Raw genomic sequence first — 25,198 nt, 5'->3', positions numbered from 1 at the left:
CCTGGCCCAGGTGTCCCCAGACTGGACTAAGGTAACATGCCCCACATGGGGTTCAGTGGTGACGTTCAGTTTTTTTCCCTACCAGTTCTGTGGGTGTGGCTTAGTGGTGGTGGTGGGTCATGTGACTGAGTGGGTGTGGCCAACTCAATGTCACTCACGCCCAGTCACATGACCCTCCACCAAGCCACACCCACAGAACCTGGTAGGAAAAAATCGTGTCCATGAGTGCAAGAAAGGCTCATGGTGAATTCTGTGGCAGAGAGAAGCTGAACTTTTCCTCCTCCATTCACAGCAGAGCTGCTGCTCCCTGTATGGTCCCCCCCCAGCCCCCTCCCTCCCAGGTACCTTAAAGGGACAGGCAGCTCTGCTGTGAATGGAGGGAGAAACGTTCGGATTCGCTCTGCTGCATTTAACGTTGAATTCTGTGGAATATTGAGCGGCTGGAAGAAGCAAGCAGGGGCGGGGCCAACCAGGGGTGATTTTTACCAGTTCGGCAAACTGATTCAAATCGTCCCTACCAGTTCGCCTGAGCCAGTCCGATCTGGTCGAATTTCACCCCTGATGGGGTTTGTCCTTGAAGAAGCTTTGGTTGGTGCAAAACACAGCAGGGAAGGCGGTTAGATGTGTCCCTGGAACAGAGCACGTGACGCCCCTCCTCCACAAGCTGCAGGCTTGCCAAGCAGCTTCTGGGTCCCGTTTGAAGTGCCAATATTGACCTTGAAAGCCCTTCATGGCACGGAAGCATCTCTCCCCAGTTCGATCCGATCTGGCAGAGAGAGATCAGCCAGGGAATGGCACCTGGGGGTCCCAGGAGATGCACCTTCTCTGGGATGGCATCCTCCTTATGGAACATCCTCTCCCCTGAAATCGGGGCTCCTCCCCTCACTTTGGACATTACGGAAAGATGGACCTCAAGAGCTGGCCATGTCATCAGGCCTGCGATGCCCAGGGAACCGGAGAGATGTTCAGGCAGCTCTGTCTGGGGGAGGTGGTCCCTTCTTTGACTAGGGCAGGGCTCTCCAACCTTGGTCCCTTTAAGACTTGTGGACTTCAACTCCCAGCAAAGCTGGCTGAGGAACTCTGTGAGTTGAAGTCCACAAGTCTTAAAAGAGCCAAGTTTGCAGATCCCTGGACTAGGGGATTCAGATTTATTTATACCACTTATTTCTTAATGTAGATTGCTACATTTTAAAATATTTTTATATTTGGGGTTTTATTTTATTTATTTATTTTAATTTTATTTTTATTTATTTTATTTATTAAATTTTTATACCGCCCTTCTCCCGAAGGACTCAGGGCGGTGTACAGCCAGAGATAAAACACAAAATATATACAATTAAAACATTTAAAACAAAGCAAATTACGAAAAGGCTGATAATTAAAAGTTTAGTTTTAAAATTTTAAAAATATTAATAAAACCCCAAATTAAAATTTAACCCTATTATGCCAGTCCCGCTTGAATGAATAAGTAAGTTTTTAGCTCACGACGGAGCTGTGTGCCCACCGGGAGTCGCTTTGGGTGAAATGGGTGGCTACATCCATTTGATGAATAAAGAAATACTTCCGCATATCCTTTTCGGATGCTTCCCAAATCCAGCTGGAGTGGAGCAGATGTTGTGGAGCTGCCTTTACCTGCTGCATGCGGAGCGATTCAAGTTCTCGTTCCAGCCGAGTCCTGAGCCGGTGCTCGAGCTGCTCCCGCTTCTCACAAGCAGCCTGTAACTGAACCAGCGCCTGCTGCATCTTCTCCACCTTCTCCACGTACACCTGTTTCTTCTTCAGCTGGAGCGAAGGAGGGAGGGAGACAAACAAGAGTAAGAGTTCGGCCGCCCCACAAACCGGGCTGCCTCAGACAGAGGACAGAGCTGGAGCATCGAATCTGGATGGTCCACGTTGCTCTCTGGCCTCTCCAGTTAAGCCTGCAAAAAAAGAGCTGCAAATGATGCCCACCTTTGTTGCCAACCACACATCACAAAACAATCGGTCAGGTTCCAAAAACCGAGAGAGACACGTGATTTTTCCAAGCAGGCTTTTTAAAACTCTTCCTCACCTTTAGACAGAATTGTGCCAATCTAAAACAAACTACTGGTACCATGAAGCACAGGGAGGAGGCGTGGTCTTCAGCCTCTTTCTCCGACACAGACTACCTAAATGCTGCTGCCTGTTGCTCCTTCGGACTGCATCTCTTCCCTCCTGGGAATCCAGACTACATTCTACCACCAAGGGTCCTTTGAGAGTCTTTCTAGTTTACTTTAATAGACATTGACAGACACCAATGAGACAACTAAAAAAAGGGAGCATTTCAAGAAACAAGATCATTAAAATGCATATTTGAGCACAACATGCTATATCCCAAGAAATATTTACCTTAATAAAATTAGATGAGGAACATTATGCACCATGGACACGTTGAAAAGCGCTGTGCTTTCCTCAGTTCTTAATATGCATGCTAATGTTTCCACAACCATGGAAATGTGGTTAATGAACTTTAATGGCAAGGGATGGGGAAGAATCTGATTTCCAAAACTAGCTGGTACTAGCAGGTTGATTTGGATACAGTAAGGCGCCAATGTGCCTCCTCAGAAATGCTGGTCAAACCAATTTGTGCCATGTTACCCTCCAAGGACAGAGCACCCCCGTTTGCTCATTAAAATACAAGAAAATTACTCCCTAACCAGAATGCAGGGCTGGAGAAAGCCGTTTAAAAATAACCCAGCAATTTGTCATTATGGATACACAACCCTTTCTCAACTGAAGGCCCCCATCCAGATTGGTCCATGGAAAGTTTTCTAGAAACTTCCTAGAATTGTGCAAGCTGTACAAGATGCACTGGGGAGAGGGAGGGGAAGAACTGGGGCTCTTCTCTGGGTGGCAGACACAAGAACACAAAACAAGACCCGAAGCATCACATGCCTTGACCAAGAACTGCCTGTCCAGGGCAAAGTTCTGTTCTTATCGTCTTTGGGTCACTTCCAGCCACTCTGAGCAATTCAGCTACCCAGATTTTGAAGCTCCAATCCATCCCAACCTAGTAAAGGAGGCGGCAAACTATAGGTAGTCCTCAACTTACAACCATTTGTTTGGTGACTGTTCACAGTTACAACAGGGTTGAAAAAAAGTGACTTGTGACTGGTCCTCGTACTTACAACTGTCGCCTCGTCCCCACAATAACATGATCAAAATCTGGAAGCTTGGCAACAGGCATGTACTTACAACAGATGGAGAACTGGTTGTTGTTTGCAACCTTCCCGGGCGGCTTCTGAGAAAAACGTCAATGGGAGAAGCTGGCTTTGCTTAACAACTTATTGATTCACTTAACAATCATGGCAAAAAAGGTCATAAAATGAGATCTGATTCACTTAATAACTGTTGTGGTCCGCCAGCAGCCTGCGGAACTAGCAACGGAGTCGGACAGCGATGAGGCTGAGGTGGGGCCAGGGCCATCGGGGAGTGAGGTGCGGACTCCAGAGCCTCCAGAGACAGGGAGTAGTGAGGCAGAGGAACAGGAGGAGCCTGTTCCTAATGCACGCATGAGAAGAGCTGCCAGAAGGCAAGAGCAGCTCAAGGAAAAAGGACAACTCGGGAGTAGTGCCAAGAGATGATTGGCCCCTCCCATAAGGCTTAAAAGAGACCAGCAACGTTGGTAGCTGCGTCTTCTGCTTTGTCTACGTCTTGCATTTATTTTTATGACTTCTGAACGTTTGCCTAAGTGGACCAAGGTTTGCGATAGGACTGTGGAATTTGTGTTGGGAGGAATTTGTTTTAATTTGAGTTGAACGACGCTGGGAATGAAGTAATTCTCAGCTGTTCGAATAAAGTTTGTTTTTTCATGGACTGAGTTTCCTACTACCTACTTGGGCCTGGGTCACAGCAACAACTGCCTTGCTTAGCAATGGATATTATGCTCCCAACTATGGCCGTAGGTCGTCTACCCGTATTCCTTGTGGGTGCTAAATCACCTCAGGCACTCACGATGCCTGAAATCAAAATACATTTTTACAAAATGACCTAGATTTGTGCCAGCTGGTGCCAAATGTGAGACTGGCCTCTCACATTTAACTTCAGGCTTTTAATTTGAGATCTTGTGAGATTTTAGAAGGCAGCTATTGAACCCCATACCAGATTTCTGGCCCAAACGGCAGTATCTTAGGGAAGGAACCCCCTCATTAAAATTAGCACAGCTGTGACACCTTTTCCCAGGCTCAAAAGAAGTCGGGCTGTTTTGAGGTACTACAGAAAGGGGAGCTGCTTGTCTGAGTCCCACCGCATGTCTTCCAAATCAGTTGGGAGTCAGGGAGGCCCATGAAATGATAACGGAGGAGCACAAGATGGTTGAGTTCCGCTCTGAGGTGATGACAGTCAAAGTTAATACAATACAAGCTTTTAAAAGGGGCCTGGAAAAGATTAGAGAAGCTGAGGAGAGCCAAGAAAGAAAGGAAAGGCCACGTTACAGGAAAGAAGGAAGCCAGAGGCCTCCAGCTGGTCTCTGCCGAAAAACAGCTTAGCTAAGCACATCTTCCTCGCCAAATGGAGTCAAACATTCTCAACAATTACCAGCTCAGAAACATAAAAATAAACAAACTAGCTTTGACCAAACTTTCTATCACAGCTTAATACCTGCTATTAGTTTGACCAGAGACCTTTGAAAGTTCATTTTTTGTTTTCACTTTGTCTGGCAGTTTAGGATTACGCAGCACAGGGATGATGGTTTTAACATTTGGTTGGGCCGAGTCCGCCTGCTGAACCTTTTCTCTTCCCTTCTCAGGGCACAGCACGATGGAGGTCGGTTCGCATTCCTAGAGAAGCTTTCTCATTGCTTGCCAGGAAGAAGGGAGAGTGGTGCCTTCCCCTCTGGCAGAGTCTCCACGCGAAACAGGATGGAAAGTACAGCACAGAGCCCTTCTGTGCGTGCGGGATGGCATCTCATCGGCCCGGGATGAAAGCAGGGCAGTTGCCTCCCTTCCAAGCCTTCTCCTTTCCTAAGAAGCTGTGAAGAGCCCCGTCTTTTCTCCCAAAGGAAAATGAGCTCTTAATGACTGGCTGCTCGGTGGCTGCAGGATCTCACTCCCACAGAAAACCTGCCATGTCCTGCAAATACACTGAAATGTGGTATGAACTTTGCCAAAATTGTTATGGAAACAGCCACTCAGATCTGGGCTCTCCTATGTCCGAGATTCTCAATAAAGAGCAATCACCTATAAGGAAAGGCCAGACGGGTCACTGGGAGAGAATTCCCATGAGCCGCCAGAACTGCTCTTGGTATTATAGTGGCCTGGCCTCCAATCTGATGACTGAAGCTCAGTATAGCACAGAACCTGCTTAGCCAGCAAGAACATTCTGGGAGGCTGTGGGCCATAAAGCAAGGAAGCCAAGTACTTTGCCTACTTTTCTTTTACAGGTGCAAGCTAACAAATCCCGGGAGAGGAATGGCGAACTGATTCATGTTGCAAAGATCAAGGAACCAGCGACTAGATCGGATCCTAGGAAGCTCTCTGAATCAAGAGATGGTCCACGTGGGCTCCGGATGGCTGCTTCTTGTGAGGAGACAGAGGTTTTTCCACCAGTTTTGAATGACAGAAAATGACGGCTTCAGCCATCTCGTTTATAACCATGGCAGAACTCTTTAAAGGCATCATCAAGCTCAGCAATCTCGCCTTCTAATCCCTTTCAAGAATTGCCTTTTAAGCATTTTAAAGCTACTAAAGGGTTCTTCAGAATGACAGGTCTTCATTGGTTGAATTTATCTTCTACTCTGAACAGAAAAAAGATTAATTATATATTAAGGAACAAAGAATCTGAAATAAACAGCAAAAAGATGAATGAGATTTTGATCTAAGAAAGTTATAAATGGATTAAGAGTCCAAATAAATTAGGACTCTAAGATTTTGGAATTAACTATAAAAAGTAAAGAGTTTCCTGTGGGAAACAGACTTATTTTGGCTAGCCTGACTCCTGCAAGTCATAATAAAAATAAGTGATGATTTTAGAACAGGACACTAGAAGGAACTAAATATTTTAAGCAGAAGAAAAAAAACACTACAAGATGCCAGTCAATATTTGGACTTATAAAATGACGTAAAAACGGTCTTTTAAATACAAACTTTGAATAATGGGGCCAGAAATCGGTAACTTACAATATCAACACTGTCAGTAATGATGTCTGCTTCTATCAACAAACTAGATCTAAAATACATTAACGAAGGAATGACAGATGTGGAACGAATTTTATCTGACACGACAGACAGAGAAAGTACCGAAAGTGGAACTATAAATGAAAGGCCAAGAGGAGGACGCTTTATAGGTAGTCCCTGACTTATGACCACAACTGAGCCCAGCTTTTCTACTGCGAAGCAAGACAGTTAAGTGAGTTTTGTCCTATTTAAGACTTTTCTGGCCCTCGATGTTAAGTGAATCACTGCAGTTATTAAATTAATAACAAGGTTGTTAAGTGATTCTGGTGCCCCCATTGTCTTGTGGGAAGGTTGCAAAAGCTGATGATCACATGACCTTGGGACACGGCAACTGTCATAAAAACAGGCCAACTGACAAGGGTCCGAATTTTGATCACACGGCCATCGTGTTGTGCTACAACGTTCATAAGTAAGAAAGAGTCACAAGTCACTTTTTACAGGCCCATTGTAACTATTAACAGTCATTATATAATCGTTGGAAGTCAAAAACCTTGCACTAGATATACAAAAGAAACTGAGTGAAGTTTTAAAAATTAAACGGAAAATACAAATGATAAAACCAAGAGAATGACCTGGAAAATGTGTTCTTATTAGATCTACAAAAGAGACTTTCTTGAAGAAATCTGTGCAATGGGATAAAGAAGAACTGAGGAGAAATTAAATCCCACAACAATATTTGAATGAATTAAAGCAGCGGTCACCAACGGGTGGTCCATGAGAAAATTTTGGTGGTCCGCAGAAAAATTATTTGCATTTTTTATCTTGCACTAAATCAGGGGTCCTCAAACTATGCCCCCTGGGACACATATGTGCAATGAACACTTGTGTTGCTGCAGAGAGTCTCCTCCTTCGGGGTCTTTTTCTGTGGGTTGGGGGGGGCAGAAATTCCGACTTGGGATCTGCTTCAGCCCCCTGGTGCGAGGCTTTGGGCAAAGGCTGGAAGGAAGTGCCACTGGTGGCAAAGAGCCAGAGGGCCTTGTTCCAGTGGGACTGCATCATGGCCTGGAATTGGCTGATCCTCTCAGCCCGCTGAGCCTCCTGGCGCTGAGACCTGGCCTTGCACTCCTGCAGGTCTTCCCTCTGCTTGGAAAGCCTATGCTCCTAGTCCTCAGTGAGGTGCTTCTGCTAAGCCTCCTTCTTGGCCAGATCCAATTTGAACTGAGCTGTTTTGCCAACTCTTTCTCATGGTGGCTGCTTAGCTCCAACAACTGCTTCCTGTTGGGGCCCTAAGGAGCCAGGCGGGCAGGTGAGGAGTGGCTGGGAGGGAGGGGTGAGTAGAGGCAGGCAAGGTGACTCTCAACGTGAGACACCGAGTTGGCCACGCCCACCCAGTCACATGACCACCTAGCCACGCCCACCCAGCCAGTCATTAGGCAGATCATATTAGTGGTCTGCGGGATTTAAAATTATGAATTTAGTGGTCCCTGAGATCCCTGGTGAGCCCTGAATTAAATGTTAAGACTTTTAGAAGTGAAAGCAAGGAATATAAAGTTGGTTTATGTGATCAAGATAAAATAAAATATGTTATTTTTGGCTATTCTTTTTGGATTGTCTGTTGGTACCAGGACTGCAAAGATAATGCTTTATGAAAAAATAAATTTTTGTAACCTTAGAGGGGATGAAGAGTCAGCATGCTAAACATTTTAAGTATAAAAGAGGCAGGCAGAAAGGAACAAGCAGCATTTTTCACTGTTTAAAGAAGTTGGAGCTTTAGTTAATGGAAGACTTTTGTGTCCCTCGTCTTAAATCACCCACACAAGTATGGAAATTTTGCAAAACAAGAGTATAGAAGACACCAACCAAAAAGGGGAAGTGCAGGACAATCCAAAGCTGAATGAAAGGCACAGAAACAGTGCAGAAATAGCATTTGGAAATTCTGAGTTAGTATAACACGACTTCTTTGTAGTAGGGGTAAGTATTGTGTACTAGCAAAAATCCAACCTGTTACTGCCTTAAGGAACCACTGAGAGCTTCGCTGCTATCCACAGACTTCTCCAATTTCTGGAGGTCTGGCAAATGAAGTTTGTAGCCCTCATGGCAGTAAACGAGAAATATCTAGGACTGCAGGATACATACATGTTTCCGGGGGAACTAAATTCATACAGAATCTTACTAGAACCAGACGTTTGCAATTTATTCCTCTCCAATCTGCCTCAAAGTCAATCCTGGGACTCCATCAGATATTAGATCACCAGTGTGTCTATATTAGTAATGGTACTTCAAATTACAGACCTAGATTTCTGCACCAGGTGGATCTCTCTCTCTTCAGCATAGAAAACCCAGGAGGATTCTCATGCAGGATTTCAGAGGAGTAAGCCAATACTTTCAGCTAAACCTTTTCTCTAATGAAAATAGTTCTTTTGTGCCAGAAAGACCTTTATGGGACTGCCAAGGAGGAGCAAGAGAACTCACAGAACACCAAGAAAACAGGCACAGAAGACTTGCAACAGATCATTACTAGGAGACGACAATAGAGTCACTATCATCTGAAAATTGGATCTTTCTAGGTTCATCAGCCCTGCACTTTCTGCAGCCAGGAATCTGGAAAATGTTCCCATTCTTAAAATGGAAAAACAGTACTAAATTATTTTATGGCTTTGGGGGAAGCAAAGCACGCAGCTCTTCCTACAACCTCACCAAAACATTCTGCAACTTTTTTTCTTCCTTACTGAACTGGGTTTCAGGTTTGCTGCACTATCGTTTGCTTTTAGAATAGAATAGAGCTGGAAGGGGCCTTGGAGGTCTTCTAGTCCAGCCCCCTGCTCAAGCAGGAGAATCGATACCATTTCAGATAACTGACTGTCCAGGCTCTTCTTAAAAACCTCCACGATTTCTGGAGGCCAGCTGTTCCGCTGGTTAATTGTCCTCACTATTAGGAAGTTTCTCCTTAATTCCAGATGGTTTGTTTTTTGAATCTTGAACCTGAAAGAGTCTCTGGATGCTTGCAACACATGGATTAATCCTGCAATTTCAAGTAGGCCACCAGTGTCGTCCTTACTATTAAGACAGTGCTTCTCAAATTTGGCAGCTTGAAGACACTTCAACTCCCCAAATTCTTCAGTCTGCAAGGGGATTGAAGTCCACACGTTTTCAGGTCACCAACGCTGAGAAACACTGTCATAAGGACTCAGTCAAAACACAACAAGGACAGACTTACTTCTTCCTCCAGCTTCACCACCTTGGCCTGTGCATTGTTCAAGGCCTGGTCCCGGATCTCGATGTGCCTCCGTTGCTCCTCATTAGTTGAGCGAATCCCTGCTAGCTCCACTTCCAGCTTCTCCTTTTCCCTCTGGGTTTCTTTATCTGTGCAGGTAAAGTAGAAAGGGGGGAAAACATGGCTTTGAGAGGTGCTGGGAGACAGAGATCAAAGGGTGAGCTTTGCGGACGAAGGGAAACGTCTTTCAAGCACATTTGTCAAAGAATTACGACGACACTCCTATTGTCACAGGATGGCATGAATTCTATTTTCTTCAATTATGTTTCGGAAGTTAAGCAAAGGAGCTGTGTGTGTGTGTGTGTGTGTGTGTGTGTGTGTGTGTGTGTACAATTGTTGTTGTGGTCCACCATAATGAACTCCCTTTGGCCCTCATTATGGAGACATCTTGCAGATGCGCCAGAACTGGACTCAGAGGATGAGGAGGTTGGGGAGGAACTTGGGCGAGTCCTGGAGTCTGGGGAAGGCTCTAATGGATGCTCTGCATCAGAAGTAGAGATAGGGACAGGGCCGTCCAACATTTCCCAGCTGCCTTCGGAGTCGGAGATAAGTCAAGAAGAACAGCTGGGGCCTGTTCCAGATGTGCGTATGTGCAGAGCTGTCAGGAGAGGAGAACAATTGAGGAATGGGCTGACTCAGGAAGAAAGGCACACGTGGATGCTGAATGGCCCCTCCCTGGCTGGGGAATAAAGAGAGGCAAACGGAGTGGTGGTTGCAGGAGACAACAGTTTGTATTTCTTTCGGAAGATTTGCTAATAGTGGTTGGTTCCTCAGAGAGGACTTGCCAGGAATGAATTTACAGCTTTGTGACTGGAAGCTGGCAATTATCCAAGGACTGATAAGGTCTGTTATTGCAATTAACCCTTGGAAGGATTATTGCCTGGACTTTTCTGTGTGTGAATGCCATGAATTCACAGTAGTAAATAAAGAGGGGGGTTTTTGGGACAAGGAGTCTGTGTCTTGGTTCTGCTAAGGCTGGGTCAGAACAGTTGTGTATGTTTGCAGAGTACACGTATGTGTGATTTTGGGAAATCTCTTATTTCAGGAAATCCTGTTTGCCAGAATCCGCAAGGAGGATACAAAAAGCAGAATTCTTTCCTTCCGATGCTCTCCGGTGTCCCTGATGCTCCATTTTCCATGAAACCCTCATAGCTGCCATTGCTAACCTTGCCACCAAGAACTGAGAACCACAGAACTGCCAGTGAGAGTCTCTGGTTGCATCTTGGCAGAAATGGAAAATTACCTGATTTAGTTCTAGACAAGTTTGTTCAATTCCGCTCCCAACATCTATCATAAATTAACAGCTTTTCAACATTATAGGGAAGAGCAAAGCAAAGGCTGTTGGGAGAGCCTTTGTCCTAATACCAGACAGAGGTAACGGCTAAAAGACGAAATGGTTAATACTGTTGGTGTCCTCAGAATTCACGAGCTCCCCTTGGCCCTCATTATGCAGACATCTTGCAGTTGGAGCACCTGTCCCGCCAGAACTGGCCCACCATCTCAAGGGATGCAACAGCTGCTTCAGGCAATAAAAGGGGGATTCCTGCTGCTCCCCAGCATCTTGGTAGTAAGGAAGGCCACTTTGGGGAATGGCTCCCTGTTCCCGTTGTTGTCTGCCAGTCCACTGGGTCATCAGAGAGAAGCACTGAGAAGCAATGTGGGATTTGCTTGCACAATGACCTCAACCAACCCCCTTCAGGGTGATGCCCTTTTAGCCAGGCAGGCAAAGATGGTGGGACAGCAGAGCCACTAGGGAAGGGAAGCAGAAGGTCCTTGGGACTCACACAGAGGCTTCCTCGTGGGCAGATCCCTGGTGCTACCATTCCTCTTGAAGGTCTGGGAGCAGCGAAGGTTCCTCCAAAAAAACGAGGCAAGTCCCTTTCTTAGTTTTGCTAAGATGCTGACCCACTAGCGACTCTTTCCATGCATTCTGCGGGGTGGAGCTGCTGGGATAGTTGCTTACTCGCCAAGTCCCACAGCATCCATGCAGGAGACTGGAGTCCTTCCGTTCGTATCATTCTGGTTTCCACTGTCATTAATCTAAGTCCCCGGACAAGGGCCTCAGCTTGAAACTGCTTTCGTTCAAAAGGCAGAGGAGATGATTCTGAAGAAGGGGAATTCATTCTCCCAGCACTTTCAATAGCCAGCCAAGTGACAGGAAAAGACTGGGAGAGGAATGGAGGCTGAGAAGGGCCATCCGGCTCTCCATACCCTGCTCCCCTTTCATCCCAAAGGCTGGAAATGGGCAAAATCCAGCAGGATCCTCTCCTCCTTAAAGAAATTATCTTGAGCAGTAATTATTTGCTGCGTGTCCCCCAGAATTACTTTTGGTGAGATGGGGGGGGCGCTATATAAACTTGATAAATGATGAATAAATAAATAAATAGCCCAGGGCTTAGGTCCTGAGCTGTAAAAGACATGGTGGAATGAAATGCTCCACGTCACTTAGACCCCTGGTGTGAACTCTGCAGATTCAGAGCCACTGGAGGAGAAAGAGGGGCTTCATGTTTCACAGACAGTGGAATGTGTGACTCCAACCTCCCTGGCTTGGAATCATGGCTTAGGGGAAACTATTTCCGGGCCAAAGAGTGAACTGAGCCTTTGAAAGGCATAATGGAGGCCATGTTCTAAAATGCAGTCATTGGGGTCAGAGCAAAACCTAACATGGATGCAACTTTCATTTCAATATAATTAATTAAATGTTCTTAGTATTGCTCCCCACAATTTAGAGACTCCCTGCTTCTGCAAGTTAAAAGTTACTGTTTTGTAGTCAATATTGAGTGGGAGTTCAATTAAAACTTTGGGGGGAGAACAGCAGCCTTGGCCCTTGGTTGTACTTCTAGGTGAATCAAACCCATCCTCCACATTCAATGAACCACTAGCCAACCTGTGACCCTACCGGCCATCCTTTCAGAGATGTTTCCTCACCAGATTCCCCAACACCTTCAACAAGGGCAGAACTTCTGAGGTCCTGGAAAAAGTTCTTCAAAATTCAGAGATGTCTTTGCCTTGAAAGTCACCCCAGCTGAACCATATCTAGCATCAGCGAAGGAATTGTTTTATGACATTTTGTGTTATTTTGAGGTTGAAAATGTTCTGCCCAGTTAAAGGTTAACGGGGCAAAACGAATGGGGTCCGAACACCCTGTGTTTTCCCCATGTACCTGGCCTTCCCCTCCAGGCACTTGAAAGCAAGCAAGCACACAGCAGAGCAGAAATGGCAGCTGAAATGCCTACGTGAATACGAGGAGGAGTTCTTTTGCTCGCAAGAGACCAAGGGTGGCTGTTCCTGGCTCTCTCCAACTTCTCCTGCCTACTTTCTTCTGCTTTAAGCGCTTTGCAAAACAATCGACCAGAGTTCTTGGTACAGGAAACGTGATGGACTCACTTTGTGCAAAGAGCTGGGAGATAGTTTTCCTGTTATCCTCAGTGCCTTCAAATTCTTTCTCTGCAAGTTGCTTGTTGGCCGTATCCATACGGTCTGCAAAGGAAGAAGAGACGCAGAGATCACGGCACTCTTAGGGCTGAATAATTAACAGTTAAGAGTCTATCCCTCATGTAACCTTCCTCCTGCCACCTTGCACAACTGTCTACTGAGGCGGGCTGGACTGAGAGAAAGAAAACGACTGCAGGGAACTTCCGTGACTGAAGATGATGTTGGAACCTGGGCTTCCCTGGTTGCCCTGGACTTGCTAATCCATAGCCCAGCGGCTCTACGGAGAGCTATCCAAGCAGTTCACCTTTCTTGCCATTCAACTATTTCACAACCTAATCTTTATTAAAAGCTGCAAGTTCAGGCAAAAGTGTAAGCAATAAGCAACGGCACACGCATAGGCAGACCTACGGTCCGTACGAGGATTCAGGGCATTCAGAAAGTAATCAGTAACCGCTCAGCGTTTGTTCCTCACAGTCTGAGTCCTTGGTGGAGGCTGCAGTGACGGTTGTCCTTCTGGAACTCTGTCCCATCCCCACACACGGGATCTCTGGAGCTCAGTCAGAGTGACCATCGGGTTCTTGGTCATTTCTCTTACTAAAGCCCCCCTCCCCCGACTGATCAGATGGGCGGGTGAGCAGCTCTTGGAAGAGTCCCGGTTGCAACAAACTTCTTCCATGTGAGAATTATGGAGGCCACTGTGCGCTTAGGAACTTCCAGCAGCAGACATTTTATGGTCGCCTTCCCCAGATCTGTGCCTTGCAATGATCCTCCCTCTCGTGGCTTTTGCTCGGCTACATGATGCACCGTCAGCTGTGAGGCCTCCTAAAGAGAGGTCTGGGCCTTTCCAAATCATGGCCAGTTTAATTTACCACAGGTGGTCTCCAATTAAAGTGTAGAAACATCTCAACAATGATCAAGAGGAATGGGAGGCATCAGAGCTTCAAGCGTTGTTGCAAAGGGTCTCAATACTTATGCCGGTGTGATATTTCAGTTTTTTCTTTTTAATAATTTACAGACTTTTCTAAAATTCTGTTTTCACTTTGTCATTACTGGGTACTGAATGTAGATCAATGAGGAAAAAAAACCCAAAATTCAATAACTGCAGAATCGGGCTACAGCAAAACAAAATTGGCAAAAGTGAAGAGGGTCTGAATACTTTCTGAATGCGCTGTAGGTACATAATAACTCGCAGCCATGTTCCATAAAAGAGGCCATGTGCTCCTAGCTGTAGTGTGGCCTACCTACTGTCTAAGCTACATTACATCCTAGGCAGCCTACGCTGCCTCAAGGTAGGAAGGAATACCTTGTCCGCTTTTGATACCTCCAGATGGGTTGAGTTTGCAGTTGAGGACTTGTGGGTGGCTTCTCTGATGGAAGATGGAGGCTGGAATGGCCTCCCTTCCCTTCTCTCTGCTATCAGTGCTTTGTAACAAGAAGTGCCCAGACAGGAAAGAGAAAGCATGTCATAATCCCTGAAGACTTCCTTGTGAAGGGAACATCTGCCCCTCTTTTGGCTAGCAGGGGTCAGTGTTGCTAAACTTTACCTATCAGCTACCTAAATGCAAAACCCAGGACTGTCTCAAAGGCAGAGGGCCTTGAATGCAGAACCAGCAGCCGTAGCCCGTCTTTGCCAGAGCTGCAAATGGTCCAAGGATTCAACGCTGGTCCCAGTCCAGAATCTTTACTAAGGATATAGCACCTGCCGGCTCTCGCCCACCACGCATGACCTCATCACACAGGGTGACCCATCTCCGAATCCTTTAAGGGATGGCTGCTGCATCCTATTCCAAAAGGCCCAGCCTTGTACTTTGCTCCCATGGTGGTGACCCAAATTCCTTGGGCAGCCCCTGAAGGAGTTGGAAGGGCCAAAGAATCAGCAAGTCCTTCCTTCTCTCTGGTAGAGAAGGCAGCCACCTTGGCAAATGGCTTCTGGCAGACTTCGCTTCTCCCACAAATCCTTTCCATCCCCTTTCAGTGAGTCTTTCACCTTTGCTGCACAACGAGACACCAAGAGGCCTCACCCCATTCCCTCCGCCACATCAGAGCTAATTCTGCATCTTACACACCCACCACTCTGGGCACAAAATCCTGGAATGGACTTGCAGCCCTTGAAATTTAGAACATAGAATAATAGGGTTGGACGGAACCTTGGAGGTCTTCTGCCCCAACTCCCTACTCAAGGCAGGAGACCTTACACCATCCTGGCCAACCAGTTGCCCAATCTATTTCTGAAAACCTCCAGTCATGGAGCACCCACAAGTCTGGGGGGGGGGCAAGCATTGATTAATTGTTCTCACTGTCAAGAATTTGCTCCTTAGTTCCAGGTTGGGTTTCTCTTTAATGAGCTTCCACCTATTACTTCTTGTCCTGCCCTTGGGGGCTTACAGCTGTATTGTAAAACTGGAAAAGGGGGGGAGGGGAAAGGGAGAGCTAAAAACACCTCTTCCCAGAAGAGCCAGACACACCCCAACTGAGAACTCTTTCTAGCTCTTTAGCAACCGGTGAATAGAGATGCAATCATCCAAGCCAAAGTATCTGAAAAGGTTAAAGCAACTGGACCGAAGTACACAATGTAAGCTGCCCTGAGTCTTCGGAGAAGGGCAGGATATAAATGTAAAAAAAAAAAAAAGTTGATTAAAACTGAGACGTTTCGTTATCATTCAAGTAGTGTCTTCAGTCAACATGGAAAATTTGGGTAGGCAGAGAGTCAGTCAGTCATTGGAAAGAACCAATTCTTGCCATGCAAATTTTCATGTTGACCAAAGAAGTTACTTTTTTTTTTTTTTTTTACATTTATATCCCGCCCTTCTCCGAAGACTCAGGGCGGCTTACAGTGTATAAGGCAATAGTCTCATTCTATTTGTATATATATATATATATTTTACAAAGTCAACTTATTGCCCCCCCAACAATCTGGGCCCTCATTTTACCTACCTTATAAAGGATGGAAGGCTGAGTCAACCTTGGGCCGGGCTCGAACCTGCAGTAATTGCAGGCTGCTGTGTTCTAATAACAGGCTTCTTAACAGCCTGAGCTATTCCGGCCCCTACTTAAATGAGTAATGAAACATTTCAGTTTTAATAAACTTTGGTGCTTGATTTAATCTTTTAAGATACTTTTGGTCTGGATGATTGAATTTTCATGTACATGTTGCTTTCCATTTTGGGGAGAAACCTCCTGCAATCCTTACAGCAAGAGTTGGTTCTTTCCAACATTTCTCCGCCTACCCAAATTTTCATTTTGACTGAAGAAGTTACTTGGATGAGTAACGAAATGTCTCAATTTTAATCAACTTCGGTCCAGTTGCCATGCTTTAACCTTTTCAGATAGCTTATTAGTAATGTACTCGCATAAATGGGTAGGAGCCAGGATAAAATATCAATTTGATCTCATTTCTATTTAAAATAAATACATTAAATTTAAAATAAATTGAAATTAAATCTATCTAAGAAATCTATTTCCTCAATTTATTATTTTTCCCTTGTGGTCACATTAACGCTAGTTTGTTGGAGATTCCACCTGGTGGTCGGGTTCAGCTGCCAGAAAGACACGAACTGCAAACAGGTAAGGATGGAGGAAGCACTCCTGCCATTCACCCCCCAGTGAAGAAAAGCCCATCTCTTCTTGTGCAGGGTTGCATCAAGAAATGGGGCCAGGGGTCTTTACAGATTCAAGTCCAGCAGAAAGCGCTGCTGTTCGGCTGGATTTCTGATCCTATCATTTGATACCCCGAACAACAGAATTGTTCTGGGGACTCAGACATTTGGTCAAGCACACTCAGGAAGCAGTGCTGGTGGATGGTGACTGGACTTCACTGCCACTGACCTTCGCATCCCCTGGACATCTATGTGAAGATGCTCAGGGACCTTCCCTGGAGTTTGGAGGATGGATGGATGCCCTGGTTGACTGGATGTAGGCTGATATGCTCAGTCCAGACAATGGATGGGTCATGTTGATCCCTGGGAAAACTCAGTCAGAATGGAGGGATAGAACCAGATTAAGTTCCCTCGGTATCATTTTTCTTTGCAGCTCTCTAAATCAATGGGGTCTAACTCTGGGCAGACCACAAACAGACAGGATTTAGGAATTAAAACCAGTTGTTGTTCCACACGTCTTTCATCGACCCGGCTGATTTGTTTTCAGTTTTTTTTATGGAGCTTTGGCCCTTACTTATAAAGGCCTAAATGGTTTGGGATCATGATAGCTGAAAGCCCGCATCGGCCCATGTGAATAGCTTATTCATAGCTTAAGGCCTGTCTTGGAGGTCCTTTCATATGTCCAGCCATGAGGAGAGGGAGGCTGAGATTTCTCTTTCCCAACGGGGACTCTCTGCCCCTTTCCTTGTTAAATTTAGGTAGGTTGTCCTTTGCAGAGCAGAACAACTATAAGTGAGAGTAATGCAGTGCTTCTAAAAAAAGATGATTACTATCCCATTCCTCTGTGCCACATTAATAAAAATGGTTTTGAACTTTTAAATTCTTTGAGGACAATTTTGGGGCTACAAACTTAAACTCAGTCAACTGAGACTGAACTCAGCAACACAGATTGAACTTTGTAACTGGGCAGGAAGCTATCCGCCCCCCCCAAACCCAAATTATGAGACTGAATGTTCACAATGTGAACATATATAGGATTTTACGAAGGGAGAAAAAGTGAGATGTGTTGTGTTTTCTGGATTTTTCTTTTAGGAGCCACAGAATTATATCCGTGATCTTAAATCACTCAGCAGCAATAAGAAGAACTTTAAGTTTCTTTTACCTCTGAGATCACGATTAAAATCATGAAGTCTACGGATTTCACATTCCAGCTTGTTTCTCATGGTCTTTTCCAGAGACTCCCTCTTGGAAGAAGACTTCTCCAGATTTTTATAGGCCTCTGAAACTTGTTGGATTTCTGTTTCTAGCTATAACAAATAATTAAAGGAGAATAAAACACAAAAAATATTCAGCAGGGTGTCCCAATATTGAACTCTGAATACCATCAGCTCTGTGCAAAACTCCAAGAAGGGTGGCTGGTTTGGACAGTGCGAAGAGGAAGCACTCAAGCCTGGCAGCTGAGCAGCAGAAAGAGTCCCTTTCATTTGGCACCCAATGCCAGGCTGGCCCTGACGTGGGCAGCCAAACTCCAGGATGTCTGCGGGGGAAGCCAGGTGGGAGCCAGCTGGGACGTTGCCAGAGGGAGTCAGCGTACAAAAGTCACACGCACGATGTGCATCAACGCACCCTGGAATGCGTCTCCCTTGCAATCTTTCAAGGAATTGTGAATGAACCTTAGAGACATTTCAACACCTTGACAAAACCTTGATTTAAGGTTTGAACATAGGAAGTTTATGCTTTGCGCTAAGATATTATTCACTTCAGACATGTTGAACAAGCACAATGACTGGGCTGACCTATCCTGCTAAGAAGCAGACCAACTGCATTATGGCTTGGCATAATATATGAACTCAGCCCTTGCCCCAAACTAGAGAGACTCCTTATCTCTGAATGGGCTGATGCAGTTTTCCCTCAGCCAAGGCCCGATTTTCATCTCCTGCGATTCCCAGAGAACATTTGCTAACAGCCTGGTTCAAAATGACGGGAGTCAAAAGTTAATGGAGGATCGGGAAAACTCCCGTCTGCGGCCAAGTAGCCAGGGGTCTCCCCTCAGCCTTCCTGGAGGGTGTCAGGGCCTCAGCTCCAGGCTTTCTGCACACCAAGGCCGGCCTTCGCTTCTCTCAAGGCGCATCTATTAAAGTGGCCCAAAATTAGGGTGGTGGTCCTCAAGTTACATCCACAATTGAGCCCAAGATTTATGCGGCTAAGTGAGATATCTGTTAAGTGAATTTTGCCCCATTTTACAAGCTTTCTTGCCACAGTGTTAAGTGAATCTGGCTTCCCCTTTGATGTTGCTTGTCAGGAGGTCGCAAAAGGGGGTTCCCATGACCCCAGGACACGGCGACCGTCATAAATACGAAATAGTTGCCAAGCATCTGAATTTTGATCACATGACCATGGGGATGCTGCAATGGTCATAAGTATGAAAAATGGTCATAACTTTGAACCGTCACTAATTGAACCGTCATCAGTTGAGGACTACCTGTATGCAGATTAAATCAGTAAGTGAAGACGGGGGATGCTGTGCAGAGGGTTGATCTGGGCAGGGCCGGCCTCTCCAACCTACCATCCTTGCGACTGTCAAAAGAGAAGGAGAGGGATGAAAGGCCTTTCCTACCTTTTGCAACCTTGCCACTTTCTCGTAGCATCCGTCCAGCTCTTGCCGCAGAGACTTGTTCTCCTCGGAGAGGATCTCCACCATTTGCTGGGCCCTGGAGACAATGACATAGGGGTCCACCGGCATTGGCTGATAGGGAGAAGGGGCCGGGGGGGGCCTGGGCAGGGCCGAGTAAGAGTCCGCTTGCTGCTGTCCAGTAAGAGGTTGGCAGAATCGGTACAGGTCACCCTGGTGAATCTGGCTGGGCAAAAAGAGCGGCTGCGTCGTCCGGGGCAGAGAGAAGGGGTCACCTTGGCTAGGGGTCAGAGGTGGCTGATGTTGAGACGGCGACAGCCTGGAAGGGGGCAGGGACTGCAACAGCGTCAGGGACCCCAAGGAGGTCAGTGAAGAGGTCGGGCTGTGGTGGTGGGGAGGTCGTTGCTGGAATGACAGTTGAAGATCCGGATTTTGCCTGCCAAGGACAACCAATACTTCATTTAAAAAGGATTCTGCATTTGTACCTGCAGCTTCCCTAACTTGGTCCCCCCACCCACCCCCTCGCCACTTTATAGACTTCTATTCCGTCACCCTTTGAGCTTTGGGCTCCAATTCTCCTTAGACCTTTCTGAAACAGCAGAACTCCTGTCGGCTGGGTCATGACGCTAAAGGCTGTTGGGAGTGGAGGGCGCTAGTCCCAGCTTTGGATGCTGAAGGGACGACCTGCAGCTTCACACAGGATCTTCCAACTTCAGCGATAATATGAACAACTTAGTTGCATGGAACAGATGTGATGAAGCTCCAGACTTACATACAGGACAGTTTCCAATTTTGTCTGAAAAATCTCAACAGGGTCAGACAGTCGCAGCCAAGTTGATGGCAAGTCTGAGTAGACTTCACCTAAATATAAGAAGGCCTCATTGGCATCCATGGATTGTTTATAGGCTCAATTCAAAAAGACTGAAGTTCTGTCCAGTTTGGGATCTGGCTGCTATCTGAAGGGCTCCTCTTCTTACGCCAACTGGCTGGACATCTGACCGTGTTGACACACCTTTGTCTGCAGAAGTTAGGTGTCTCCGTAGAAAAATCCTTCTTGTGGTGATGTCAAAACCTTACAATTTGGTTACTCCAGACTTCCTTGTTGCTCTCTGCTACTCATTTAGGCTTTGTGGGAGGTCCATTTAACTGAATGAAGTTATGTGGGTTTGTCTCCCTGCAAGTGACCGAAAAAGTCCAGCTGCCTCTTGAAAAAGCACCTTTGGGACTATCATGTCAATACTATTTCATAATTTATCTTAAGTTGGATGATCTTGAGTTTTTCTTGAATGAATACACTTAACGTGAATCAAGAGTATTTTAATTCTTTTTCCTAGTCCAAAATGACCATTTTTTTTTGTGCCTAAACACCAAATATTCCTATTGCAGCTTCAACATTCTCCACAGCTAGACAATAAACCTGGATTCTCAGGTTTATTTAAACCTGTTTTATTGGAAGTTACCTTACCAAAGCCTCCTGTCAGGCCTTGTTCAGAGTAAGGGCAGGTTCATGATTATTTTATGCCTTGTAAGACACAAATTTTCGTGAAGCTTTGACTGAATTCTTTTTAATAACAATGAAAATGTCTGCATTTTCAATATTTAATATTGTTAGATCTGTGTAGAGTTTTATAACTGCAAGTAGATATCTACCATTTTTTTGGTAAAAATTTTACAATATTTACAATTATTATGCTATTCTGGGAAAATATTTTGAAAGATGAAAAATTTAAACTTGTAAGTAAGATTAGGTTTTATTATGAATAACAGAATTGGAAGGGACCTTGGAGGTCATCTAGTCCAACCCCCTGCTCAAGCAGGAAACCCTATACACCATTTCAGACAAATGGTTGTCTAATCCAGGGGTCACCAACGTTTCGGGCCTCAGGGACCACTAAATTCATAATTTTAAACGCCACGGACCGCTAATATGAATTTTTAAAAAATATAAATAGTATTTAGTGCAATATAAAAATGCAAATAATTTTTCTGCGGACCACTAAAATTTTCTCACAGACCTCCAGTGGTCCATGGACCCCCAGTTGGTGACCATTGATCTTATCAACTATTAGAAACCTCCAGTGACGGAGCAACCACAATTTCTGGTGGCAAATCATGCCACTCATTAGTTATTCTGTCAAGAAATTTCCCCTTAGTTCTAGGTTGCTTCTCTCCTTAATTAGTTTCCATTCATTACTTCTTCTCCCGCCTTCAGGTGCTTTGGAGAATAGCGTGTTTCCCCGAAAATAAAACCCTGTCTTATATTTTTTTGAACCCTGAAATAAGCACTTGGGCCTTATCGCCACGTGCTCAAAAGTCCGACTGGGCTTATTATCAGGGGATGTCTTATTTTGGGGAAAACAGGGCAGGCTGACTCCCTCTTCTTTGTGGCAGCCCCTCAAATACTGGAAGATTGCTATCATATCACCCCTAGTCATTTTTTTCATTAAACTAGACATTCCTAATTCCTGCACTCATTCTTCGGCACCCTAATCCTCTTTGTTGCTCTTCTCTGCACTCTTTCCAGAGTCTCAACATCTTTTTTGTATCACAGTGAGAAAAAATGGATGCAATATTCCAAGTGTGTCCTTACCAAGGCCTTATAAAGTGGTATCAACCCTTCACGTGATCTTGACGTGCTAGTACCTTTACTCTGCTCAGTTCCATCCATTTGTCACTTGACTTTTGCAAACTTTGCTTACTGGGCTGCTTCAAATTGTAACGGGCAAAAGGTTTGACTGCTGAGCCCAGCACAATCCAGTCCACTGAAAAAGGCCCAGAGAATAAAATTCGGTTCTGAGTGGAAACTTTGAGAATGGCAGCTCTAGTCTTCACCTGGCCAGATGTTCCCAATTGCCTGCAAAGACTTCTTTTGAAGACATCTTTCACAAGGCACTGTAAGCTGCCTGTTCTGGCATTCCTCCCTAGCTATTCAGGGCGATCAAAGACCTTTTTCATGACCTTTCATGCATACAAACCGAGCATCTGAACACCAGCCGGGCACTGATGCGGAGAAGCAAAGCATCCATTCCCCAAATATTGGGGCACCATTCTGCCAAGCACTGAACAGGCAGTGGCTCAACTGCCAATTCACACAGTTTTCTTGCCAGGGGATTAAAAAAATAAAACGAAGCATCCCTGCAAACCCAAAACCTTTGGCATTTGGTGCAACTGACATACATTTCCTGTCATGTGAAGGAAACGCAGCCACTCCTTGCTGGATCATCAAATTGTTCAGGGAAAAAGGCCGAAATAGCTTGATGTTTCACCCTCTGGAAGAGGCAAATAAAGTGGTGCAACCTAGAAGAACTCACCTTGAAGAGGAGCCACTGCTAGTGAGAGTACAGAGTTTATTTCAAGCAGGACATTGGGGGCACGCTAGTATTTTTTTAAAACAACTTTATGGCCTCTGAGAGCAGATTTGGAGAAGATCGGGAAGCAGGAAGGGAATCCAGTATCTCCAAACTTTCCCTGGTTTCAGAGCCGGCCTTGAATGCCCCGGCTCAAAACGAGCCCTTTGTGGCTGAACTTCAGTCGTGCTGTATTTTCTGTTGTGGGGGTCAGGGGAAAGGTGAAAAGTTGGGACGTGATCCAGTGCTACTAATACGCAACAAAAGCCCTCCCCTCCTCCGTTTGAGGGAAGATGAGCCTCCAATCCGCCCAGATCCAAAACTAGCGTCCCGGTGCCCAATTGTGACAAGCCCCAATCCCACCACCTTTGACAAAGGCCACTCAAGAACACCTGACAAGAGAAAGGACAAAAAGGCACCCAAGCGGCAGCTTCCTAAACCTTGGCGCTTAGGACCTCAAGGAGGCTGAACTGCTTACCGGAATGAGCCGTATTCAGGGGGATGCTGGTACCTCATGGTGGGCCCGTCTGAGCGTCCTTGCTGGGGCAGGCGGTGGTCACTATAGAAATGCCCAGGATCCAGTGGCTTACAGCCCATGGACGGGCTGGACACGTTCTTGTATGGGTATTCGGGAGGAGGCCCCCTGTGCTCCAAGCCTTTCACCCCGGGCTGCGGAGGGCCTGCCCCAGAAGTCTTGTAGAAGTCATTGGTCTGCTGGGAGGAGAGAGGGGACAGTGGGGTGCTGGTGACGGGGGCGTGGGCCTTCACGCCGCTGGTGGCCAGGGACAGCTGCATCAGCCGCTCGCTCAGGGAGCGGACATGTCCCTGCTTGAGGTCCCTCAGTCCTTCATCCTGGTGGACCTTCCCTGGGCTCAGCCGCTGTACGGTGGGGCGCCCTTCGGTCCTCATCTTCTGGTTGGAGACACCGGTTACATAAAAGGCCGCTCCAACGCTGGCGTGTGGCTGACCCCGGAAATACTGAGACTGGACTTTGGCTTCTTCGTAGGTCGGGAGGTCCTCGCCTGTTTGGAGCCTTGGCGAGAGCTGCTTCTCCATGATACAGTTGTCCATTTGAATTTCCTGGCCCTGGGGCTCTTGGCGAGCAACATGGGTCCCAATGGGGTGGTCCTGGTTGCTCAGCCCTTCGTTGGGAGCCCCGGGGCTCCCGTTGCTGGCAAAAGGCAGGGTGGCCTGCTGGTGCAAAGCAAGGAGGGTGCGGCTCTCGTTGGGATTCCCATATCGAAGCTGCTCCTGCAGCAAACGCTGTAAAACTGTCGTTGTGGTTTGCTCTTCTGAATTCCTCATCTCCACTGTGATGCCCCCTGGGTGGAACGCAAAGGGGGGCCGTGGCTGCCCTGGGCCTGGAGGGGGAGGGAAAGGAGGGTTACCGGAGGAGCTAATGAGGAAGAGCGGGGGAGAAAACTTTAAAGTTGGGAGAGATAAATAAAAATAGGAGAACCCTCTCATGAAAAGTGAGCTTCCGTGGACTTTGGTAAAGTCCCCAACTTCTATGGAGAAATGTCCTGAGGGAAGAACCAGGCTTTTTCAAATGTCTCATTGAGGGGCACAGGGATAGAATAGGTGACAGACACATCACTGCAACAGAAAGGTCCGAAATATACGCCTCATTTGGGAGAAGAGGTTGAAGGCAGGGGTGCAATCTAAAAGTTTTCCCTACCGGTTCTGTGGGTGTGGCTTAATTGGTGGGCGTGGCTTGGTGGTCAGATGACTGGGTGGGCGTGGCCAATAACAATAAATAATAAAAATAATAAACAAAGTATAAAAAACAATAAGAGGTATCAAAAATCAACTTTCTCACACACACAACACAACTGACTCACACACAATGTAAAAGCAGCTGCACTTCACACTTCACACAGCCACAAAAAGCTCAAAAACCAACTTTCACACTTTACAAACACACAACTTACACACACACACACACAAAATGCCACATACAGCTTTCTGAGATTTTGTGTGTTTGTGTGGTTAGAGTGAAGCACTACAGAAACACACCAAATCTCAGAAAGCTGCACAAATATTTTATTTTATTATTTTATTTTATTTTATTTTATTGTGGATTTCAAATCCCAGAGTTCCTCAGCCAGCAAAGCAGGAAGTCAAAGCAAGCTTTTTTTTTCTTCTTCAGTAGCTGAAGAAAGCATAGCGTTGCCAGCCGGAAGAGCAGTAATTATAGGTAAGTGAGGAGGGGGAATTGGCTGGGCATGGGTGGGGGCTGTTAAAAAGTGAGTTTAAAAGCCTGTGAGGATCAGGAAACTCCTCTGGGATCGCCGGAGGAGGCTTTTAAAACCTCGTTTTTTTTCTTGTTTTTTTTCCCCCCTTAGGCTGAAGAGGGTTTTTTAAAAAAAAACTTTTAAAGGGTTTTGATGATCTCTGCTCAGCCCCGCGATCATCAGAGGGTTTTTTTTTACTTTTAAAGGCATGTTTCGGCTGAAGAAAAACTTTTAAAAGTAAAAAAAAAAACCTCTACTGATGGTGCGGCTCAGCAGAGGCGGGGGGCGGGAGGGGCAGGGCCAGGGATTTTTGCTACCGGTCCTCCAAACCAGCACCTGCCAACGCTACTGGATCGCGCGAGCCGGTCCGAACCAGGAGCATTTCACCCCTGGTTGAAGGTCAAAAGGCTTCCCTAAGCTTAATTTTGCCCTGCCTTTCAGTTTCCAAGACTGAAAGTATCGGGCTGAAAAGGTTGGGGCTTTCCCTCCAGGGGTGATCTGTGGCCTTCAACCATCTGGGTTGCCCATTCCGTCCTCCACATCAACCAA

The 25,198-nt window shown here is 46.1% G+C and overlaps 1 protein-coding gene across 3 annotated transcripts in view; it reads right to left on the bottom strand.

Annotated features, from left to right (window-relative positions):
- Window positions 1-25,198, bottom strand: part of AMOT (angiomotin) — a 61,722-nt gene that overhangs the window by 8,570 nt on the left and 27,954 nt on the right. For all 3 annotated transcript variants that reach the window (XM_058196755.1, XM_058196754.1, XM_058196753.1), the window contains 6 exons: window positions 22,894-23,776; window positions 19,054-19,504; window positions 17,599-17,743; window positions 12,793-12,885; window positions 9,349-9,494; window positions 1,633-1,782 (listed from right to left, as the gene is read on the bottom strand). In XM_058196755.1, coding sequence (XP_058052738.1) covers window positions 1,633-1,782; window positions 9,349-9,494; window positions 12,793-12,885; window positions 17,599-17,743; window positions 19,054-19,504; window positions 22,894-23,720 — 1,812 coding nt within the window. In that variant the 5' untranslated portion in view covers window positions 23,721-23,776. The remainder of the gene's footprint in view (window positions 1-1,632; window positions 1,783-9,348; window positions 9,495-12,792; window positions 12,886-17,598; window positions 17,744-19,053; window positions 19,505-22,893; window positions 23,777-25,198) is intronic.

This window comes from Ahaetulla prasina, chromosome 11, assembly GCF_028640845.1.
Source record: "Ahaetulla prasina isolate Xishuangbanna chromosome 11, ASM2864084v1, whole genome shotgun sequence".
Taxonomy (NCBI): domain Eukaryota; kingdom Metazoa; phylum Chordata; class Lepidosauria; order Squamata; family Colubridae; genus Ahaetulla; species Ahaetulla prasina.
Note: the sequence above shows the minus strand (reverse complement) of the source record. Positions and strands in the feature narration are given on the sequence as shown.